Source organism: Salmo salar, chromosome ssa01 (assembly GCF_905237065.1).
Source record: "Salmo salar chromosome ssa01, Ssal_v3.1, whole genome shotgun sequence".
Lineage (NCBI taxonomy): Eukaryota > Metazoa > Chordata > Actinopteri > Salmoniformes > Salmonidae > Salmo > Salmo salar.
The window spans coordinates 12,341,831-12,363,991 of record NC_059442.1 but is presented as its reverse complement, the minus strand read 5'-3'; the positions used below and the strand labels follow the sequence as shown (position 1 = coordinate 12,363,991).

Below are 22,161 nucleotides of genomic sequence, written 5' to 3'. Positions count from 1 at the left end.
AACCACTTCTCCAATCTTTTTGGCTCTGTAACAAAGAACAAACAGCAAAAACATAAACATGATCAAATACAAATCTTAGTATTAACTATTAAAGACTACCAGAACCAATTGGGTTATCCAGTTACACTGAATGAACTACAGGACACAATACAAACCCTCTGTCGTGTCTTTGGGGGTACCATTAAACGGAAGATATGTTTATCAATTAGCTCCCTGTAATTATTATCACGCGATTAAACTGATTAATCGTTTAATTGTAATTAACTAGGAGATCGGGGCACCAAGGAGAATATTCAGATTACAAAGCTATAATTTTCCTAATATAACTTTCCTGTACTATAATATTATATTCTATTATAGTATAGGCAGATTATCTTCTAGTTTAATTGGTGTATTTTACCTCTAGTCCAGTCTCATACCAAACGTCGTAAATTGTTGTATCTGCACGAACCCAGTCTTTACTAAAATCATCCATACATCAATTGTCTTAAAATCATTTATTTACTACACTAAGTAATTAACAGAAAAACATACAAACAGTCATTATCGTCACAAAGGATTGGTATCGGAATGTGCCCTACTGGCTAAACAGGCAGGTCGGCCTGTTGAACAATGGATCATAAAAGGTCGGCTGAGAAGTTACACAGGGTTCATTAATATTAACAATTGACAATTGAAGGCTCACTCATTCGGGAACAATTGCAATCAATATATATTTACGCTCAGTGTGTCGTTCTGATTCTTGTTGGAGAGTAGTTCTGTTGGGGAGTTTTGTCCGCGTTCTCTCTCTCTCTCTCTCTCTCTCTCTCGGTTAGAATGGATCTTTCAGAGCGACATTCATTAATGTCGTCATCGAATGGTTGGTTCGTTGGTCTTCGCGTTCAATGATATAATTTACTTAGCTGCAGACTAATAATTAATATCAAAGACTTGTTCTTATTCTGTCAGTATCGATAGTCTAAAAGTTAACCACGTGGTATGGTTCACTTTCAGTAGAGGAATTGGAAGGTACAACCTATTAGCCAACGGAGTGTAGGCCTGGTCTGAAGAAATGTAAATCCGGGGGTGTTTTATAGTTCCCATAGAACAGCTTGTCAAATGACGCCTGGTCCTGTATGGGTCCCTGGGGGCGTGCCTATGACTGAGTTAGATTTGGTTACAGAAATACAATTCTATCACATTACATCAGTACATAGCATCTCAATGTCTTACAAAAGCTTTATCCTTATTAATACATTCCATACACCCATATGATGCAAGTCTTAAACTGAGTCTATTATATAAACAGTTTTATGGTAATATGGCTATATTGTCTCTTCTGAGTATCACAAAATGGTACCAAGCGGATCAGTTCGTAGCTGGATTCTTCGCCAATCTTCCATACCTTCTCCAGAACACAAAATGTCGCTTGGCTTTCCAATTCTATGAGTTGGAAGAATTTCCTGTGTCTCTCTATGGGCCATGTGGCCAGAGACTCTCCTGGAATTTTAGAGTTTTTACGGCCCTTTACACACAGGGTGGATTGTGTGCAAAAGGGAGGGGTCAACTGTCCTCCCTGTACCAAAAGAGGCCAACGTCATGACACCTCCAACCCAAAAAGGCCTGTGGGGTTGATTGTATCCTAAATGAAATTATAAAATATACACACCACAAATTCAAATTGGCTATACTTAAACTCTTTAACATCATTTTCAGCACTAGCATCTTCCCCAATATTTGGAACTAAGAACTGATCACACCAATACACAAAAGTGGAGACAAATTTGACCCCAATAACAACCGGGGGATGTGCATCAACAGCAACCTTTGGAAAATCCTCTGCATTAACAGCAGACTCATACCTTTTCTCAATAAAAACAATGTGCTGAGAAAATATCAAATTTGTTTTTTTGCCAAATTACCATACGACAGACCATGTATTCACCCTGCTCACCCTAATTGACAAACAAACAAACCAAAACAAAGTCAGTTTTTTCATGCTTTGTTGACTTAAATAAAAACTTTTGACTCAATTTTGCATGCGGGTCTGCTATACAAATTGATGGAATGTGGTGTTGGGGGGAAACATACGACATTATAAAATCCATGTACACAAACAACAAGTGTACCGTTAAAATTGGCAAAAAAACACACATTTCTTTCCAGTGAGACAGGGATACAGCTTAAGCCCCAACCTCTTCAACATATATATCAACAAATTGGCGAGGGCACTAGAACAGTCTGCAGCACCCGGCCTCACCCTACTAGATTCTGAAGTCAAATGTCTACTGTTGCTGATGATCTGGTGCTTCTGTCAACCAACCAAGGAGGGCCTACAGCAGCACCTAGATATTCTGCACAGATTCAGTCAGACCTTGGCCCTGACAGCCAGAAACACTTCCTCAAAATAGTCAGAATTAATCTAAAATAAATCAAGAAATATGTAATTAATATTGACGTTTTTGCCGAGGAGGTCTTAGTCGTACAATTTTACATCTAGCTAAGATGTTTGGTGCTGTACTTTTCAAGTGAAAAAATGTACATGAAAACTACTAGTGCACTGCAGGCAGTAGGGGCTACCTGCTGCTGAGCTTTCTCTCGTCTCTATCGTTGAATGACAGCAAACACTTCATTGAAGAATCCCCATTGTTGACTAATCACCTACAAGGGGGTGTTGAGATCTCTCTCTCTCTCTCTCTCTCTCTCTCTCTCTCACCATATTCATACCATTCTCTCGTTACTCCTGAATGTCTGTTATAGGACGCCATTAGGACATTAGGGCTGCATCACAAATGCCATCCTATTCCCTGTATAGTACACTACTTTTGACCAGGGCCCATACGCCAACCTAGGAGGGATGGTACTGGGGAGGAAAGCCTCTACTATCTGTAAACCCCTAATGGAAACAATCATGGGGATATTAACAGCTTTGAAAACAGGGAAGATGAGCTCTTCGTCCGACAATGTTAGTTCACCGCTGTGACAAATGAGGCAATGTTGCTTTTGGTCATGACACTTGGCTGAGGCCCAATCGGAGAAGAAATTAACACGTGGTAATAAGCTGTTGGAGAAAATCCCTGCGGCGATAACATACCAATAGTTGCTCATAAACATCTTCCTTATGTAGACCTCTTCAGTCACCTCTAGCCTAGTTGCCAAATCTGTAGTCATGCAGAGGAGTTGGCTAAATCCCAAACAGATCTGGCAGCGTATACTTTATTTCCATAGCGTAGATGCATGTCTCGTGTTTTAAGCCTAGGCTATTTGATTTATTTTCTGAAGCCACACTTGGTGTGTTGCTGGTCATGGCTAAATGACTTCACCCCTCCTGTGTGTGTGTGTGTGTGTGTGTGTGTGTGTGTGTGTGTGTGTGTGGCCACTGGTGTGTGAAAGCCCCTCAGCCCTCCTATGAGGCTGTCTGGGTGTGTTTGGCTGGAATGAGTGTGTACTGTTATTGATCGATCACACACAAAGGCTGAGGTGGAGAAGCAACACAGCGGGAGTGGGCCTCACACCAGGGTGTGAGTTCCTGTGAGAGGGAAAGGAAGGGAGAGAGAGACACACAGCTGTGTCATCAGTGTCTTAGCAATCCACAATGGAGGAATGGGATTCAGCAGCATCAGTCTCTTAGCAATCCACAATGGAGGAATGGGATTCAGCAGCATCAGTCTCTTAGCAATACACAATGGAGGAATGGGATTCAGCAGCATCAATGGGATGGCCAAATATTTGTTGTTTTAGGAATGTCACAAAGCAAACATCTCTCTCTCTCTCTCTCCATCCTTTCTCTCTCTCTCTTTCTCTCTCTCTCGCTCTCTCTCAATTCAATGGGTGGTATTGGCATGGGAAACATGTTTACATTGCCAAAGCAAGTGAAATACTGAAGTATGGGGACAATGACACAATTGTTTTTGTTTTGGCTCTTTGGCATAAAGAGCAAACCAGATGGGATGGCGTATCGCTGCAGAATGCTGTGGTAGCCATGCTGGCCTTGAATTCTAAATGAATCACAGACTGTCACCAGCAAAGCACCCTTTAAACCATCACACCTCCTCCTCTATGCTTCACGGTGTGAACCACACATGCGGAGATCATATGTTCACCTACTCTGTGTCTCACAAAGAGCGGTTTGAAACAAAAATCTCAAATTTGGACTCATCAGACCAAAAGACAGATTTCCACTGGTCTAATGTCCATTGCTCGTGTTTCTTTGTCCAAGCAAGTCTCTTCTTATTGGTGTCCTTTAGTAGTGGTTTCTTCGCAGCAATTCAACCATGAAGGCCTGATTCTCGTAGTCTCCTCTGAACAGTTGATGTTGAGATGTGTCTGTTACTTGAACTCTGTGAAGCATTTATTTGGGCTGCAATTTCTGAGGCTGGTAACTCTAATGAACTTATTCTCTGCAGCAACTCTGGGTCTTCCTTTCCTGTGGCGGTCCTCATGAGAGCCAGTTTCATCATAGCGCTTGATGGTTTTTGAGGCTGTAGTTCTTGAAGTTTTCCTGATTGACTGACCTTCATGTCTTAAAGTAATGATGGACTGTTGTTTCTCTTTGCTTATTTGAGCTGTTCTTGCCGTAATATGGACTTGGTCTTTTACCAAATAGGGCTATCTTCTGTATACCACCCCTAACCTTGTCACAACACAACTGATTGGCTCAAATGCATTAAGAAGGAAAGAAATTCCACAAATTAACTTTTAACAAGCTACACCTGTTAATTGAAATGCATTCCAGGTGACTACCTCATGAAGCTGGTTGAGAGAATGCCAAGAGTGTGCAAAGCAGTCATCAGGGCAAAGGGTGGCTACTTTGAAAAATCTCAAATATATTTTGATTTGTTTAACACTTTGTTATTTCATAGTTTTGACGTCTTCTACATTGTAGAAAATAGTAAAAATAAAGAAAAACCCTTCAAAGTAGTGGATTCGGCTATTTCAGCCACACCTGTTGCTGACAGGTTTATAAAATTGTGCACACACCCATGCAATCTCCATAGACAAACATTGGCAGTAGAATGGCCTTACTGAGGAGCTCAGTGGCTTTCAATGTGGCACCGTCATAGGATGCCACTTTTCCAACAAGTCAGTTTGTCACATTTCTGCCGTGCTAAAACTTCACCCGTCAACTGTGAGTGCTGTTATTGTGAAGTGGAAACGTATAGGAGCAACAGTGGCTTAGTCATGAAGTGGTAGGCCACACAAGCTCATAGAATGGGACCGCCGAGTGCTGAAATGCATAGTGCGTAAAAATGATCAGTCCTTGGTTGCCACACTCACTATCGAGTTCCAAACTGCCTCTAGAAGCAACGTCAGCACAGGAACTGTTCGTGGGGAGCTTCATAAAATGGGTTTCCATGGCTGAGCAGCCGCACAAAAGCCTAAGATCACCATGCGCAATGCCAAACGACGGTTGGAGTGGTGTAAAGCTCGCCGCCATTGGACTCTGGAGCAGTGGAAACGCGTTCTCGTTCTCTGGAGTGATGAATCACGCTTCACCATCTGTCAGTCTGACGGATGAATCTGGGTTTGGCGGATGCCAGGAGAACGCTACCGGCCCCAATGCATAGTGCCAACTGTAAGTTTGGTGAAAGAGGAATAATGGTCTGGGATTGTTTTTCATGGTTCGGGCCCCTTAGTTCCAGTGAAGGGAAATCTTAACACTACAGCACACAATGTGGCAACAGTTTTGGGAATGCCCTTTCCTGTTTCTGCATGTCAATGCCCCCATGCACAAAGCGAGGTCCATATAGAAATGGTTTGTTGAGATTGGTGTGGAAGAACTTGACTGGCCTGCACAGAGCCCTGACCTCAACCTCAACGAACACCCTTGGGATGAATTGGAACGCAGACTGCGAGCCAGGCCTAATCGCACAACATCAGTGCCCAACCTCACTAATGCTCTTGTGGCTGAATGGAAGCAAGTCCCTGCAGCAACGTTCCAACATCTAGTGCAAAGCCTTCCCAGAAGAGTGGAGGCTGTTATAGCAGAAAAGGGGGGAGCAACTCCATATTAATACCCATGATTTTGGAATGAATGAGATATTGGACGAGCTTGTGTATTTTCTCGGAGTGTGTTGCGTGAGTGCATATGGTTGTTGGAGAAGATGTACTGTAAATTGTTAATAACGTGGGCCAAGGCTGTTCGCCTTATCCTGTTTGTAATTTGCACTGTGTTCTTGCTCTGATCACTGTCAGAAATGTCTTTACATACACACAAACAAACACAGACACACATTTACTTCCTTTACCACTGATGGCCTTTGGGGGCAGATTTAACTACAGTGCTTCACTCCCACTTCTGTAATCCAGTTTTGGATCCTATTAAGGTTTTATGGTCCTCCGGCCCAGCTTGAGCCCTTAGAATGATTTTATAAAGATGGAAAGAGGGGACAGGCTGTTAGCCTAGGTACCAGACACACACATGCATAGAGATTATGGAGGGATATTTTGGCTCCATACTCTGCCTTTACATCTTCTGTTTGCCTGTAGCATAGCCCTGTCCGGTACTATTGGCTGTCAGTCAGTTGCAAAAGCATCTCCGGACTTTGACAAGAGCCATTTCCTCCCTCGAAATGTTGTTCCATCTTTGGAAAGCTGAATGGTTGGACTCAGAATGGCAGCCATTTTGTTCCATCATCTTTAGAAAGCTGAAAGAGGAGAAGCCGAAGTGGGAGGTTTTAATCTGTCCATGAAAATGAAGTGAGGAAATGTTTGTTTGGAGGCCAATTACAAAAAATGTAATTGGTCATTTGCTACGTGAGGCTTATTTGATCGAATAGAAATTTCGTAATGGTTAGGTTGTTACGAATGCACTTATCAAATAAAATAAAATACTATTAGTCACATGCGCCGAATACAACCTTGCAGTGAAATGCTTACTTAAAAGCCCTTAACAAACAATGCAGAACAAATATGAATAAGAAATAAAAGTAACAAGTAATTAAAGAGCAGCAGTAAAATAACAATAGCGAGACTATATACAGGGGTCTAGTGGTACAGAGTCAATGTGTGGGGGCACCGGTTAGACAAGGTAATTGAGGTGAAAAGTACATGTAGGTAGAGTTATTAAAGTGACTATGCATAGTGTCGTGTCTTTGGCATCATTAAAGGTGAAGACTGTTATTTTATCAAATCAATTCTCTGTAATTATTATTATGTGATTAAACTAATCATGTAAATGTAATTAACTAGGAAGACGGGGCACCAATGAAAATGTTCAGATTACAAAGTTAGAATTTTCAGAATATAACTCTTCAGATATTTTAATATCGAATCAATTAGTCTTCTATTTATGAGTTATTATTATTACCTTCGTCAGACTCATCTGAACATTGTAAATTGTTGGTTATCTGCTTCAACCCACCCTTTACTATTAATCATCCATATACCAATTGGCTCAATTATTTATTAACTAACTAATTAAACAATTAGTTGTAAAACTGCCCACCCCCTTCCCCTCCTAACAGGAGAGGGGGTTGTTCACATCTCTGCTAGCCAATTCACTGAAAGGGCTAGCATCATAACAATAGAATAGATAATAACAGAGAGTAGCAGCGGCGTAAAATAGGGGGGGACAATGCAAATAGTCTGGGTAGCCATTTGATTAGATGTTCAGGAGTCTTATGGCTTGGGGGTAAAAGCTGTTTAGAAGCTTCTTGGACCTAGACTTGGCGCTCTGGTACCGCTTGCCGTGCGGTAGCAGAGAGAACAGTCTATGACTAGGGTGGCTGGAGTCTTTGACAATTTTTAGGGCCTTCCTCTGACACCGCCTGTTATAGAAGTCCTGGATGGCAGGAAGCTTGACCCCATTGATGTACTGGGCCGTACTCACTACCCTCTGTAGTGCCTTGCGGTCAGAGGCCGAGCAGTTGCCATACCAGGTAGTGATGCAACCAGTCAGGATGCTCTCGATGGTGCAGCTGTAGAACCTTGAGGATCTGAGTGGACGCACGTGGCATTTCGGCAACTATATCAGAGTTTTGCCTGATGTCATAGAGATAGATAGAGGACTTCTCAGGGCTATAACCCGTTTTAGCAAGGACGTTGCCAGTGAGGGCTTCCACCAATTTAACTTGGATGGAATTCCTATGAGTTGGGAGCAATCAGCCAACAAAGAAAATGAACCACTTTAAAATGGAGATGTTGATGCTGTCACATACGCTATAATGGCATAGATACAAAGATTAGTCCTCTATCTATCTCTGTGGCCTGTTGTTAATTTACATGTATATTTTTGCCATTTAGCGGACGCTCTTATTCAGAGAGACTTGCAGTAGTGAGTGCATACTTTTTCATATTTTGTTTGTACTCGTTCACACACGTATCTGCCCTCTCATTGGCTAGAATGGTCCCACCTGATCTCACCTCCTCCCGCCTACCTCCCATCTTGAGGACATGTGTCACATTTGTTTTGTGGATTTGAAATTATACAATGACTATGAGGTTAATGTGCAGAATGTCAGCATTCATTTGAAGGTATTTTCATCCATATTGGGTGAACCGTTTAGAAATTACAGCACTTTTTATGCATAGACCCTCCATTTTAGGGGACCAAAGGCATTGGGACAAATTCACTTATGTGTATTAAAGTAATCAAAAGTTCAGTATTTTGTCCCATATTCATACCACACAATGACTACATCAAGCTTGTGACTCTATAAACATGTTGGATGCATTTGTGTTTGTTTTGGCTGTGTTTCAGGTTATTTTGTGCCCAATAGAAATTAATGGTAAATAACGTATTGTGTCATTTTGGAGTCACTTTTATTGTAACTCGGAAAATACTGTGTTTAAACGCTTATACATTAATGTGGATGCTACCATGATTATGGATAATCCTGAATGAATCGTGAATAGTGATGAGTGAGAAAGTTACAGATGCACAAATATCATACCCCCAAGACATGCTAACCTCTCACCGTTACAAGTTTACATTTTTTAGGGGCGTATGATATTTGTGGGTCTAACTTTCTCACCCATTATTATTAAAGAATTAAAGTGCAGAGTACAGAGCCCAAATAAATGAAGAATTGTCACTGTCCCAATACTTTTGAAGCTCACTGCATTTCCATTGTTAGAGCGGTCACTTGAATATCTTGTCAATATAATAGAAACTCTTTGATGGATATAATGGCCGCCATTTTGTGCCATCATCTTTGGACAGCTAAATGGGTGGACTCGGATAGAACGACAGCCATTTTTCATAGCTAGACTGGGAAACCTTCTCTACTCAAACCTCTGAAGTAAGAGACTACAGTGGCTTGTGAAAGTATTCACCCCCTTAGCATTTTTCCTATTTTGTTGCCCTACAACCTGGAATTAAAATGGATTTTGGGGCTGTTTGTATCATTTTATTTACACAACATGCCTACCACTTTGAAGACGCAAAATGTTTTTTTTATTGTGAAACAAACAAGAAATATGACAAAAAAATGAAAAACTTGAGCGTGCATAACAAGGTCAATACTTTGTAGAGCCACCTTTTGCAGCAATTACAGCTGCAAGTCTCTTGGGCTGTCTATATAACCTCAGCACATCTAGCCACTAGGATTTTTGTCCATTCTTCAAGGCAAAACTGCTCCAGCTCCTTCAAGTTGGATGGGTTCCGCTGGTATACAGCAATCTTTAAGTCATACCACAGATTCTCAATTGGATTGATGTCTGGGCTTTGACTAGGCCATTCCAAGACATTGAAATGTTTCCCCTTAAACCACTCAAGTGTTGCTTTAGCAGTATGCTTAGGGTCATTGGCATGCTGGCAGGTGAACCTCCGTCCCAGTCTCAAATCTCTGGAAGACTGAAACAGGTTTCCTTCAAGAATTTCCCTGCATTTAGCTCCATCCATCATTCCTTCAATTCTGACCAGTTTCCCAGTCCCTACAGATGAAAAACATCCCCACAGCATGATGCTGCCACCACCATGCTTTACTGGGGATGGTATTCTCGGGGTGATGAGAGGTGTTGGGTTTGCACCAAACCTAGCATTTTCCTTGATGGTCAAAAAGCTCAATTTCTGCTCATCTGACCAGAGTACCTTCTTCCATATGTTTGAGTAGTCTCCCACATACCTTTTGGTGAACATCAAACATGTCTGCTTATTTTTTTCTAAAAGCAATGGCTTTTTTCTGGCCACTCTTCCGTAAAGCCCAGCTCTGTGGAGTGTACGGCTTAAAGTGGTCCTATGGACAAATAATCCATTCTCCGTTGTGCAGCTTTGAAGCTCCTTCAGGCTTATCTTTGGTCTCTTTGTTGCCTCTCTGATTAATGCCCTCCTTGCCTGGTCCATGAGTTTTGGTGTATAATAATGGATTTAATGGTTCTCCGTGGGATGTTCAAAGTTTCGGATCTTTTTTTATAACCCTGATCTGTACTTCTCCAAAACTTTGTTCCATACCTGTTTGGCGAGCTCCTTGATCTTCATGGTGCCTCTTGCTTGGTGGTGCCCCTTGCTTAGTGGCGTTGCAGACTGGGGCCTTTCAGAACAGGTGTATATATACTGAGATCATGTGACAGATCATGTGACACTTAGATTGCACACAGGTGGACTTTATTTAACTAATTATGTGACTTCTGAAGGTAGTTGGTTGCACCAGATCTTATTTAGGGGCTTCATAGCAAAGGTTGTGAATACATATGCACGCACCACTTTTCTGTTTTAAAAAAAAAAATTTAAACAAGTTTTTTCTTATATTTCACTTCACCAATTTGGACATTTTTGTGTACGTCCTGTACATGAAATAAAAATAAAAATACATTTCAATTACAGGTTGTAATGCAACAAAATACAGTAGGAAAAACGCAAGGGGGATGAATTATTTTGCAAGGCACTGTATATAGGTTATTTTAAAAAGTGTTAGGCCATACTGAAATCGTCCTTTGATAACATCCTAAACTTGTACCATAGGCAACCTTACAGTATGTAGTATCCAAAATGTCTCAAATCGTGTAAAAAGAGGAGGAACCCAAACCTTCCGAGAAACACAGAGGAAGCAGACTCCTATAACCCCACCAGTCTAGGCAGTTCCGAGTGTGCCAGACAGTTATTGCTTAACAGGCTCCTTGTTATGTGACTAGCCCCTTTTGTGTTTTAATGAGCAGCTAGCAGAGAGGGTGAGACAAGAAAGAGGGAGGTTGGAGGAGGAGGGGGAAAGAAAGAAAACAGGTGAAAGACAGTGAAAGAAGGCTTTTCAGAGCTTCTCTTCAGTCCTAATTGGGCTTGTGAGTGAGGGGCGCGAGGGGTCCCCCTTGAAGTGGGAGGAATAACAGGCAGGTAGGAATCTCTCTCTCTCTCTCTCTCACTCTCACTCTCACGCACACACACACACACACACACACACACACACACACACACACACACACACACACACACACACACACACACACACACACACACACACACACACACACACACCTCTCAGGTGGAGTGCCTATCTCTTTCAGTCTCTAGTGTGAGGTCAATGTGTTCCCACAATATCTCTATTTGCATGTCCTGAATTACAAATCACTCCTCACTACAGAAAATACTGAAACTCTCTCTTCTGCCAAGACAGAGCGGGATGCCTGCACACTGTTTGTGTGTATGTATTTGTGTGTGCGTGCGTGTGTACTTACATGCCCTTGCATGTGTGCATCTTGTGTGTGTTTTAAAGAACAAGTATCTAAATGTCTTTTTTGCTAATTCTATTTATATAAATCATTCATTTCACCTCAGGGCATTCTACATAATTTGCCTACAACCAGCTAGCAAGTTCTCAGTGTCTCTTTCTCTGTGAGTGTCGTGGCGTTCAATCTGTGTTATAGAGCCAGAGAGAGACCTATAAGAGATAGCTCAGCAGGATAAGCTCTCTCTTGAGAAAGACACCACCACCCCGAGCGTGTCAGACCAGACCTCTTCATTATTCAACCCCACAGACGAGCAACCCCAAGCGAAAAGTCAACCTCCCAGCACAGAGTACTACTCCCTCATTGAAATTAAGGATACATTCACCCAGCTGGAGGTAAGATTGGTGGACCTGGAACAGCAGGTGAACACACTCCAGTCAGCACAAAAATTGTACTGTAGAGAGACATATCTGCACTCTGGACTGTGGTGAGACAACATCAACAGGAGAAAGAGCAGGAGCAGGAGAAGAACAGAGCGCTAGAGGATCAGACTGCTGGAGGAGAGGGTGAGGGGGATGGAGGAGAGGGTGAGGGGGATGGAGGAGAGGGTGAGGGGGATGGCATGTGACATAGAACAACCCATTAGAGCGCTAGCCACCCCTGCAGAGAAGCCAGCAGAACAGCCCACCTCAGCCCAAACACACAGCGTCTAAACTCTGGTGTCCAAACAACCAACGCGCCCTAGACCTTTTGTCTGAGGACCAACTACGGTCACCCAGCCACATAATAATACACATATGCACAAACGACCTGAGAGCACAGCAGGAAAGGGTGGCCACAGCACTCAAGGGAGTGATTGAAAAAGCTTCCTCAACTTTCTCCAACACACAAGTGGTTATCTCCACCCTGCTATCACAAAAATACTTCCACCCTCCTACCATTCAGCGGGTAAATGCAAGTATTTCCTGTGACTGTGCCTCAAAACCAAATGTTTACCTGGCCCACCACACAACCCTGGACTTGAACAGCCTTTACGACCAGGTCCACCTATACAAGGCAGCAATTGCCCACCTTTGCCCGGACCCTAAAGGACATCGCCCTCAACCACAGCACCAACACCTCAAACAGGAGCAACAGATCAATAGACACACGGCCCAGACAAGCAAGACACTCTCCCAGACCTGCGCAACCCCCCACCCACCCGGACCTACACATACAGGACCCACGCCAAGAGGACATACATCCAGACCACTGCACCACCAGCCACATCCACACCCCTACCCCCACCCCAACCAATCAACACCCCTACAAGTCAACCATGCCCACACCCCATTTAGGCCCCCTCAGATCAGGTCTATGTCCCTCCTGCCCACCCCATGCCCCTCACTCCCGCAAAGAGGGCCTCAACATGAAAGTCACACATATTCCCAGGCCGTGAGCAGGCAACTAGGCCCAACCCCTACTCTTACACTAGCCCAAGCCAATGGCAGGTACCAGATGCTCAGCATGCTCTGCAGACCTTACTGTTCTGAGGCCAAACCACACGACTAACAACATTGGAACACAAAGCCTTCACTATCTCACCCTGGAATATCCAAGGCCTGAGGTCATCTACCTTTGGCCTAAAGAGCAGGAACCTGGACTTCACCAAATAAATCAAATACAGATATTGTCATCATACAAGAAACATGGTAGAGAGGAGATGGACCCACTGGTCTAAGTTAGAGAGAGCTGGTAGGCCCATCCACCAAACTACCAGGTGTGAAACAGGGAAGGAACTATCTCAGGGGGTATGCTAATTTGATATAGAGCAGACCTAACTCACTCTATTAAATGAATCAAAACAGGAAGATTGTACATTTGGTTAGAAATTCTAAAGGAAATTATCTCAACAGAGAAAAATGTCCTCCTGTGTGCTACCTATATCCCCCCACTAGAATCCCCATACTTTAATGAAGACAGCTTCTCCATCCTGAAGGGGGAAATCAATCAGTTCCAGGCCCAGGGACATGTACTAGTTTGTGGCAACCTAAATGCCAGATCTGGACAAGAACCTGACACCCTCAGCACACAGGGGGACAAACACCTGCCTGGAGGTGACAGGATTCCCTCCCCATATGCCCCTCTAGGCACAACTACAACAACATAATTGGATGCTGGGTATGTACATAGTCAATGGTAGGCTTCGTGGGACTCCTTTGGTAGGTACACTTATATCTCATCTCTTGGCAGTAGTACTGTAGACTACTTTATCCCTGAACTCAACCCAGAGTATTTCAGAGTATTCACACTCAGCCCACTGACAACCCCTATCAGACCACAGTAAAATCACAGTCTACTTGAACAGAGCAATACTCAATCATGAGGCATCAAAGCCAAAGGAACGGAATAATATTAAGAAATGCTATAGATGGAAGGAATGTAGTGTGGAAACCTAACAAAAAACAATTATGCAACAACAAATTCAATACCTTTTAGAAAACTTCCTGGAATAAACGTTCCACTGTAATAGTGAAGATGTAAACTTGGCAGTAGAAAGCCTAAACAGTATATTTGACCTCTCAGCTTCCCTATCAAATCTAAAAACTTCAAACAGAAAACCTAAGAAAATGAACAACAATGACAAATGGTTTGATGAAGAATGCAAAAACCTTAGAAAGAAATTGAGTAACCCATTCAACCAAAAACATAGACCCAGAAAATCTGAGCTTATGCCTTCAATATGATGAATCACTAAAACAATACAGAAATACACTATGGAAAAAGAAGGAACAGCACGTCAGAAATCAGATCAATGTAATTGAAGAATCCATAGACTCTAACCACTTCTGAGGAAATTGGAAAACACTAAACAAACAACAACACAAAGAGTTATCTATCCAAAACCGAGATGAATGGGTAAACCCCTTCTCCAATCTTTTTGGTCCTATAACAAAGAACAAACAGCAAAAACATTTACATGATCAAATACAAATCTTAGAATCAACTACTAAAGACTACCAGAACCCACTGGATTCTCCAATTACATTGAATGAACTACAGGACAAAATACAAACCCTCCAACCCAAAAAGACCTGTGGTGTTGATGGTATCCTCAAAGAAATGATAAAATATACAGACCACAAATTCCAATTGGCTATACTTAAACTCTTTAACATAATCCTTGGCTCTGGCATCTTCCCCAATATTTGTAACCAAGGACTGATTACCCAAATCCACAGAAGTGGAGACAAATATGACCCCAATAACTACCGTGGGAAATGAGTCAAAAGCAACCTTGGGTAAATCCTCCACATTATCATTAACAGTAGACTTATACATTTCCTCAGTGAAAACAATGTACTGAGCAAATGGCAAATTGGCTTTTCACCAAATTACAGTATGACAGACCACGTACTCACCCTGCACACTCTAATTGACAAACAAATAAACCAAAACAAAGGCAAAGTCTTCTCATGCTTTGTTGATTTAAAAAAAGCTTAAGACTCAATTTGGCATGAGGGTCTGCTATACAAATTGATGGAAAGGGGTGTTGGGGGAAAAACATACAACATTATAAAATCCATGTACACAAACAACAAGTGTGCGGTTAAATGGGCAAAAAACACCCACATTTCTTTCCACGGGGCTGTGGGGTGAGACAAGGATGCAGCTTAAGCTCCATCCTCTTCAACATATATATCAACAAATTGGCGAGGTCACTAGAACAGTCTGCAGCACCTAGTCTCACCCTACTAGAATCTGAAGTTAAATGTCTACTGTTTGATGATGATCTGGTGATTTTGTCCCCGACCAAGGAGGGCCTACAGCAGCACCTAGATCTTCTGCACAGATTCTATCAGACCTGGGCCCTGACAGTGAATCCAAGTAAGACAAAAATAATAGTGTTACAAAAAAGTTCCAGTTGCCAGGACCACAAACACAAATTCCATCTAGACACCGTTGCCCTAGAGCACACAAAAAACTATACATACCTCAGCACCACAGGTAACTTCCACAAAGCTGTGAACGAGCTGAGAGACAAGGCAAGAAGGGACTTCTATGCCATCAAAAGGAACATAAAATTCGACATATCAATTAGGATCAGGCTAAAAAATACTTGAGTCAGTTATAGAACCCATTGCCCTTTATGGTTGTGAGGTCTGGTGTCTGCTCACCAACCAAGAATTCACAAAATGGGACAAACACCAAATTGAGACTGCATGCAGAATATTGCAAAAAATATCCTCCATGTACAACGTAAGACACCTAATAATGCAAGCAGAGCATAATTAGGCAGATAGCCACTAATTATCAAAATCCAGAAAAGAGCCATTAAATTCTGCAACCACCTAAAAGGAAGCGATTCCAAAACCTTCCATAACACAGCTATCACCTACAGAGAAATGAACTTGGAGAAGAGTCCCTTAAGCAAGCTGGTCCTGAGGCTCTGTTCACAAACACAGACCCCACAGAGCCCCAGGACAGCAACACAATTAGACCCAACCAAATCATAAGAAAACAAAAAGATAATTACTTGACAAATTGGAAAAAATCTGTAAAAAAAACTGAGCAAACCAGAATGCTGTTTGACCCTAAACAGAGAGTACACAGTGGCAGAATACCTGACCACTGTGACTGACCCAAAATTATGGAAAGCGTTGACTATGTACAGACTCAGTGAGCATAGCCTTGCTATTGAGAAAGGCTGCCGTAGGCAGACTTGGCTCTCAAGAGAAGACAGGCTATGTGCACACCGCCCACAAAATGAGGTGGAACTGAGCTGCACTTCCTAACCTCCTGCCAAATGTATGACCATATTAGAGGCACTTATTCAGATTACACAGATACACAAATAATTCTAAAACAAACCCAATCTATTGGGTGAAATACCACAGTGTGCCATCACAGCAGCAATATTTGTGACCTGTTGCCACAAAAAAAGGGAACCAGTGAAGAACAACCATTGTAAATACAACCCATATTTATGTTTATTTCTTTTCTCTTTTGTACTTGAACTATTTGCACATAATATGACATGTGTAATGTCTTTATTCTTTTGGAACTTTTGAGAGTGTAATGTTTATTGTTCATCTTTATTGTTTATTTCACTTTTGTTTATTATCTAGTTAATTTGCTTTGGTAATGTTAACATGTTTCCCATGCCAATAAAGCCCTTAAATTGAAATTGAATTTAATTGAATTGAGAGAGAGTGAGAGGTGGATGGAGAGACAGAGAGAGGGAGAAAAATTAGAGAGAGAGAGAGAGGTGGACGGAGAGAGGGAGAGAGGGAGAGAGTTGGACAGAGAGAGAGAGAGAGAGAGAGAGAGAGAGAGAGAGAGAGGTGGGGAGAAAGATAGAGAGTTATGAAAATTGAATTCAGTGGGCAGCACTGTGTTTGGAATATCAGATACATCACACTAACCACAGCATCAGATTTACTGTGGCCTGGTGGAATGATTTAGCGTGGCCTGGTGGAATGATTTAGCGTGGCCTGGTGGAATGATTTAGCATGGCCTGGTGGAATGATTTAGCGTGGCCTGGTGGAATGATTTAGCGTGGCCTGGTGGAATGATTTAGCATGGCCTGGTGGAATGATTTAGCATGGCCTGCTGGAATGATTTAGCGTGGCCTGGTGGAATGATTTAGCGTGGCCTGGTGGAATGATTTAGCGTGGCCTGGTGGAATGATTTAGCGTGGCCTGGTGGAATGATTTAGCGTGGCCTGGTGGAATGATTTAGCATGGCCTGGTGGAATGATTTAGCATGGCCTGGTGGAATGATTTAGCGTGGCCTGGTGGAATGATTTAGCATGGCCTGGTGGAATGTATTTAGCGTGGCCTGGTGGAATGTATTTCTGTATCATTGTCTCTCAGAGACAGTCCTGCTGCTGTGAGAACAATTGTACATTTTCAACATCCCCTTCCCCTCAGCCTTAACTCCCAGGGGAGGAGAGGAGTGGCTACCTAGCTAGGATTATTTTTTTGTATACTGCAATTCAGCTTCTAGCTGTGTACATGAAATAAACTGAACTAAATCTCCCTGTCTGGTCCACAGTCAACTCGGGGGACGGCCTTGACTACAGCCAGCAGAAGAGGGAGAACATCAGAGAGCTGATCCAGGAGACCCTGGAGGTGTTTGAGCGCTGAGTGGGCGAGGACGCTTTTATCAACATTAAATACTTGGTGCCCACCTACGAGTCCTGCATGCTCAACTGAATGGATGGACACAGTTGCAACCACCCAACATCATTAACTCACTCTCAACCCTTCAACCACCCAACATCATTAACTCACTCTCAACCCTTCAACCACCTAACATCATTAAATCACCCTTCAACCCTCAACCACCCATCATCATTAACTCACCCTCAACCCTTCAACCACTCTACATCATTAACTCACCCTTATCCCTTCAACCACCCAACATCATTAACTCACCCTCAACCACCTAACATCGTTAACACACCCTCAAGCCTTAAACCACCCAACATCGTTAACTCACCGTCAACCCTTCAACCACCTAACATCATTAATTCACCTCAACCCTTAAACCACCCAACATCATTAAATCACCCTTCAACCACCTAACATCATTAACTCACCCTCAACCACCCAACATCGTTAACTCACCCTCAACCCTTAAACCACCCAACATCATTAAATCACCCTTCAACCACCTAACATCATTATCTCACCCTCAACCCTTCAACAACTTAACATCATTAATTCACCCCTCAACCACCCAACATCATTAACTCACCCTCAACCACCCAACATCGTTAACTCACCCTCAACCCTTCAATCACCCAACATAATTAAATCACCCTTCAACCAACCAATATCGTTAACTCACCCTCAACCACCCAACATCGTTAACTCACTCTCAAGCCTTCAATCACCCAGCATAATTAAATGACCCTTCAACAACCCAACATCCCTATCTCACCCCCAACTGTTTCTTTACCCTCAACTCACCCCAACTAGAGGCAGCCCCTCTCTACACTACCTATGTGACCCATTATATTCCTGACTGCAAGTCATTATTATGAACTGTCTGTGTAGACTAGAAAATCTACAACTTCCTGTTGTCTACTAGTTCTAGCTAATACTTTTAATTATGTTCCTGTGAATGAGAGTCCCTCCATGTTTATTTGACCCTGTGGCCACTCAAAAACACCTTCATATACAGTACCAACTGTTGAAAACAGTCATTATGCAGCTGAATCATATAAGATAATTCTCCACTTAAAATGAGTTTTGATCAAATGATAACCGTACTGTATATCGTCGCAATTCAAATTGAGACCTCGAAGCCAGTTCCACTGCATTTTTTCTTCTTCTCCTCTAATCAGGGACTGATTTAAACCTGGCTCATCAAGTGGGTGCAAATAATTATCAGGTAGAACAAAAAAACAGCAGTACTCCGGACCTTATAGGGTAAGATATAAATATCCCTGCCATATATCATAGCAACAGGTAATGTCCTGGTAACAGTATTATTGTGTAGTAGGCAAGGCAGTCTGCCACTACTGCTGCTCCTGGGCTGGAGCGTGCCCGAGCATGCTGGGAAATGCCCGGTGGAATGAGGGCCAGCAGCATTCCTGCGTGCTGCTTACTCGTTGCCACAGAGCTCCCGGTAACCTGCTCTTTTGCCTTTGAACCGTATCCCAAGCCTCTCACACCAACCCTCTCACCAACATTGTGTCTCCTCATTCCTTTAAGGCTTGCCTTGTTGGAGTCTAGAATACAGTAGTTAATTAGATTCTCACTCAGAGCTTAAAGACACAATAAGAGCATCTCCCAGGCAACAATGGCTGAATTAGTCCGACTGCTGCTCACATCACACCACGGCGACCCAGCGGCGAAAGCCACTCTAATTGATTTCTGACACTCACAAGGACATTTGCCCAGTTCTCATTGTAACGAACGCCTCCCACAAAGCATCTTTACAGCTGCTCAGAGAAAACAGGTTTTCGTCAATAGGCAACTTCATAACTTTGTTTGACTCATATGTTTAGATTCTTTGTATGGCTCTGCCAAAGGCTTATATGTTGTTGATGCTTGTACAGTACTGTATGTCTCTATCATTTTATGGTTTAAACTATCCCTCCCCATAACAGAACATTCTCTCCACTACTCCATGGCTGAATCAATTCCTGCAGCTCAGTGCTACAACTTGTTATTGCTGGTAGGTTTGGATGTGTTACACTGTATGTCACTCTCTATTATCATAGGCATAGAAATATATATTTCCAGGTCCATTCCCTCCTCTCCATGACTGGATCAATCCACGATGTACCCTTCAGCTCAGTGCTATGATCTATAAGTCTATCCATGACTTCCCACTGTCCAGTTTCAACCACTGAGAGACCACAGACAAATAACCACTGAGGGACAGCCAGACAGACAGACAGACAGACAGACAGACAGACAGACAGACAGACACTGAGAGATCGACAGGCAGACGACCATTGAGAGACAGACAGGCAGCCACTGAGAGACAGACAGACAGCCACTGAGAGACAGACAGGCAACCACAGAGACAGACAGACAACCACTGAGAGACAGACAGACAGACAACCACTGAGAGACAGACAGACAGACAACCACTGAGAGACCGACAGGCAGACAACCACTGACAGACAGACAGACAGACAGACAGACAGACAGACAGACAGACAGACAACCACTGAGAGACAGACAGACAGACAACCACTGAGGGAGAGACAAGTATGAATCCCCTTCTCTTCATCACACCAAGGGTCTGGTTTGAGCTCGATTAGGTCACTTGAAAGGAACTAATCTGTGTAAAATAGAGTCTGTACTCTGTGTCGATTACACTGGACCAATGCTCATTTAGGTAGGTGAGAGGGCATAAGCGGAAATTGACGTTGGCCTCCAGCAGGGCTGATCGGTAAGGGAGACACACACACACACACACACACCCTAGCATCAGACCCAGGCAGTGTATTGTCCTTCCACATCCACAAGTTAGAGCAGAGCGAGAGCTGCTCATGCAAGGTAGTGCAAACTGTGAAAAGAGCGCGAATAGAAAGCAATCTGGCCTCATCTGAAGTGTTGCACTAGGACTGCGTCTGATTTGGAAGGCCCAGCGTGAAATGAAATGAGTTGAATGTTTTTTGTTGTTGTCTTCCTCTAGATGAAATGGGCCAGAAAACACCTTTAAAGAGAGACATTCATTTCGGAGACCATTGCTGCTGATCATAGCCTAACTTCCCTCTCGAAGTGTAATGAGCTATTTCTCATTTTGTCACCCTGTGTGCCACTACGAAAGCATAGAACGCCTTACAGTTTGTTTCCCACAACTTTGAAAATCGTTTAATACTGCACGGCTTTGTCCTCTACAACTGATAGAATCTGGTTGCTATAAAGTGATTTTTTTATTTTTTATATTCCAGACGATTTTAGAGGGTTTGTTAGATTCACTGCCTAATGTGAAATATCTGCCCATCGGGTGTTCTGGAGGATAATATTGATCTACACGTTATTGAAATGTTTTGCAATATCTCTGTATTTGGCCGTTACTTCAGGTTTTCCTGATACCTCAGATGTGTGTAGAGAAGATTAAGGAGATTCTGTGGATTTGCTAAAATAGCCCAAGCCCCAAATCCAAGGTATGAAGTTTCTGGATCCTATTTGTACCATTGAATGTTTCCTCTGATGTTAGCGTTGCACAGCTGTGTGTGTGTGTGTGTGTGTGTGTGTGTGTGTGTGTGTGTAAGAGAGCGAAGGAGAGTACCCTAACCCTAACCCCTTAAGAAAAACAACACTGAATATTACAGCACTGATCTGGTTTGACAGACTTCAATATTTCAGATGTATGTGTACACACATTCAGCAGATCCACGGAAAGCAAGGATCTGTCACTTCTCACTTACGCAATACCAGTGAAGCCTTCCTATTGGGTTCTAATGTAACCATTCCTCAAGTCTTACTACAGCCCACCACTGGTATGCCCTTTTCCCAGTGAGTGCGGCATTTCTGCTCTCTGGCCCTCTTCCACCTGTGGAAACAGAGGTGTTCCTGGAAGGGGTAAATAGCTCTCCCTAATCCCCAACCTGGCCTAATCCTGGAGTGTCATCCTTGACCCTACGAGTTCCTGGGGGGACGCAGTCACTCAGCGCTACTGGTTATTATTAGCCTGGACAACTTTGCCCTCAACAGCTGCCCCTGCGGCCTGCCTCATTCCCCCAACAACTGGGCCAGCTAATGCTAACACTACGCTATGCTACGCTAGCTCTTCTGTTAGCTTTTCTTCCGTTTTCCCGCTGGCCGCTCTGCTGCAGAAGGTGACTTTCCCAAAGCCGTGTGTGTGTGTCCTCGTTCCATCATAGCGCTGGCGGGAGAACAAAGGCTTTTGTAATGGCGAGCCTACAAAGAGCACTACACTATTAGAAAAAAAGGTCCCAAAAAGGGATCTTTGGCTGTCCCCCTAGCAGAAATGCTTTTTTGGTTCTACCTGGAACGAAAAGGGTTCTACTATGGGGACAGCCAAAGAACCCTTTAAAGTCCTAGATAGCACCTTTTTTTTTCTCTAAGAGTGTACAAAGGCGATGGAAACAGCCCGGTTGTGCGCTGT

At 43.0% G+C, this 22,161-nt stretch overlaps 1 protein-coding gene across 1 annotated transcript in view; it reads left to right on the top strand.

Annotated features, from left to right (window-relative positions):
* Positions 1-18,460, top strand: part of LOC106561950 (parkin coregulated gene protein homolog) — a 283,610-nt gene extending 265,150 nt beyond the window's left edge. The window contains exon 7 of the mRNA XM_014126456.2: positions 17,617-18,460. Coding sequence (XP_013981931.1) covers positions 17,617-17,708 — 92 coding nt within the window. The 3' untranslated portion in view covers positions 17,709-18,460. The remainder of the gene's footprint in view (positions 1-17,616) is intronic.
* The last annotated feature ends 3,701 nt before the right edge of the window (positions 18,461-22,161 follow it).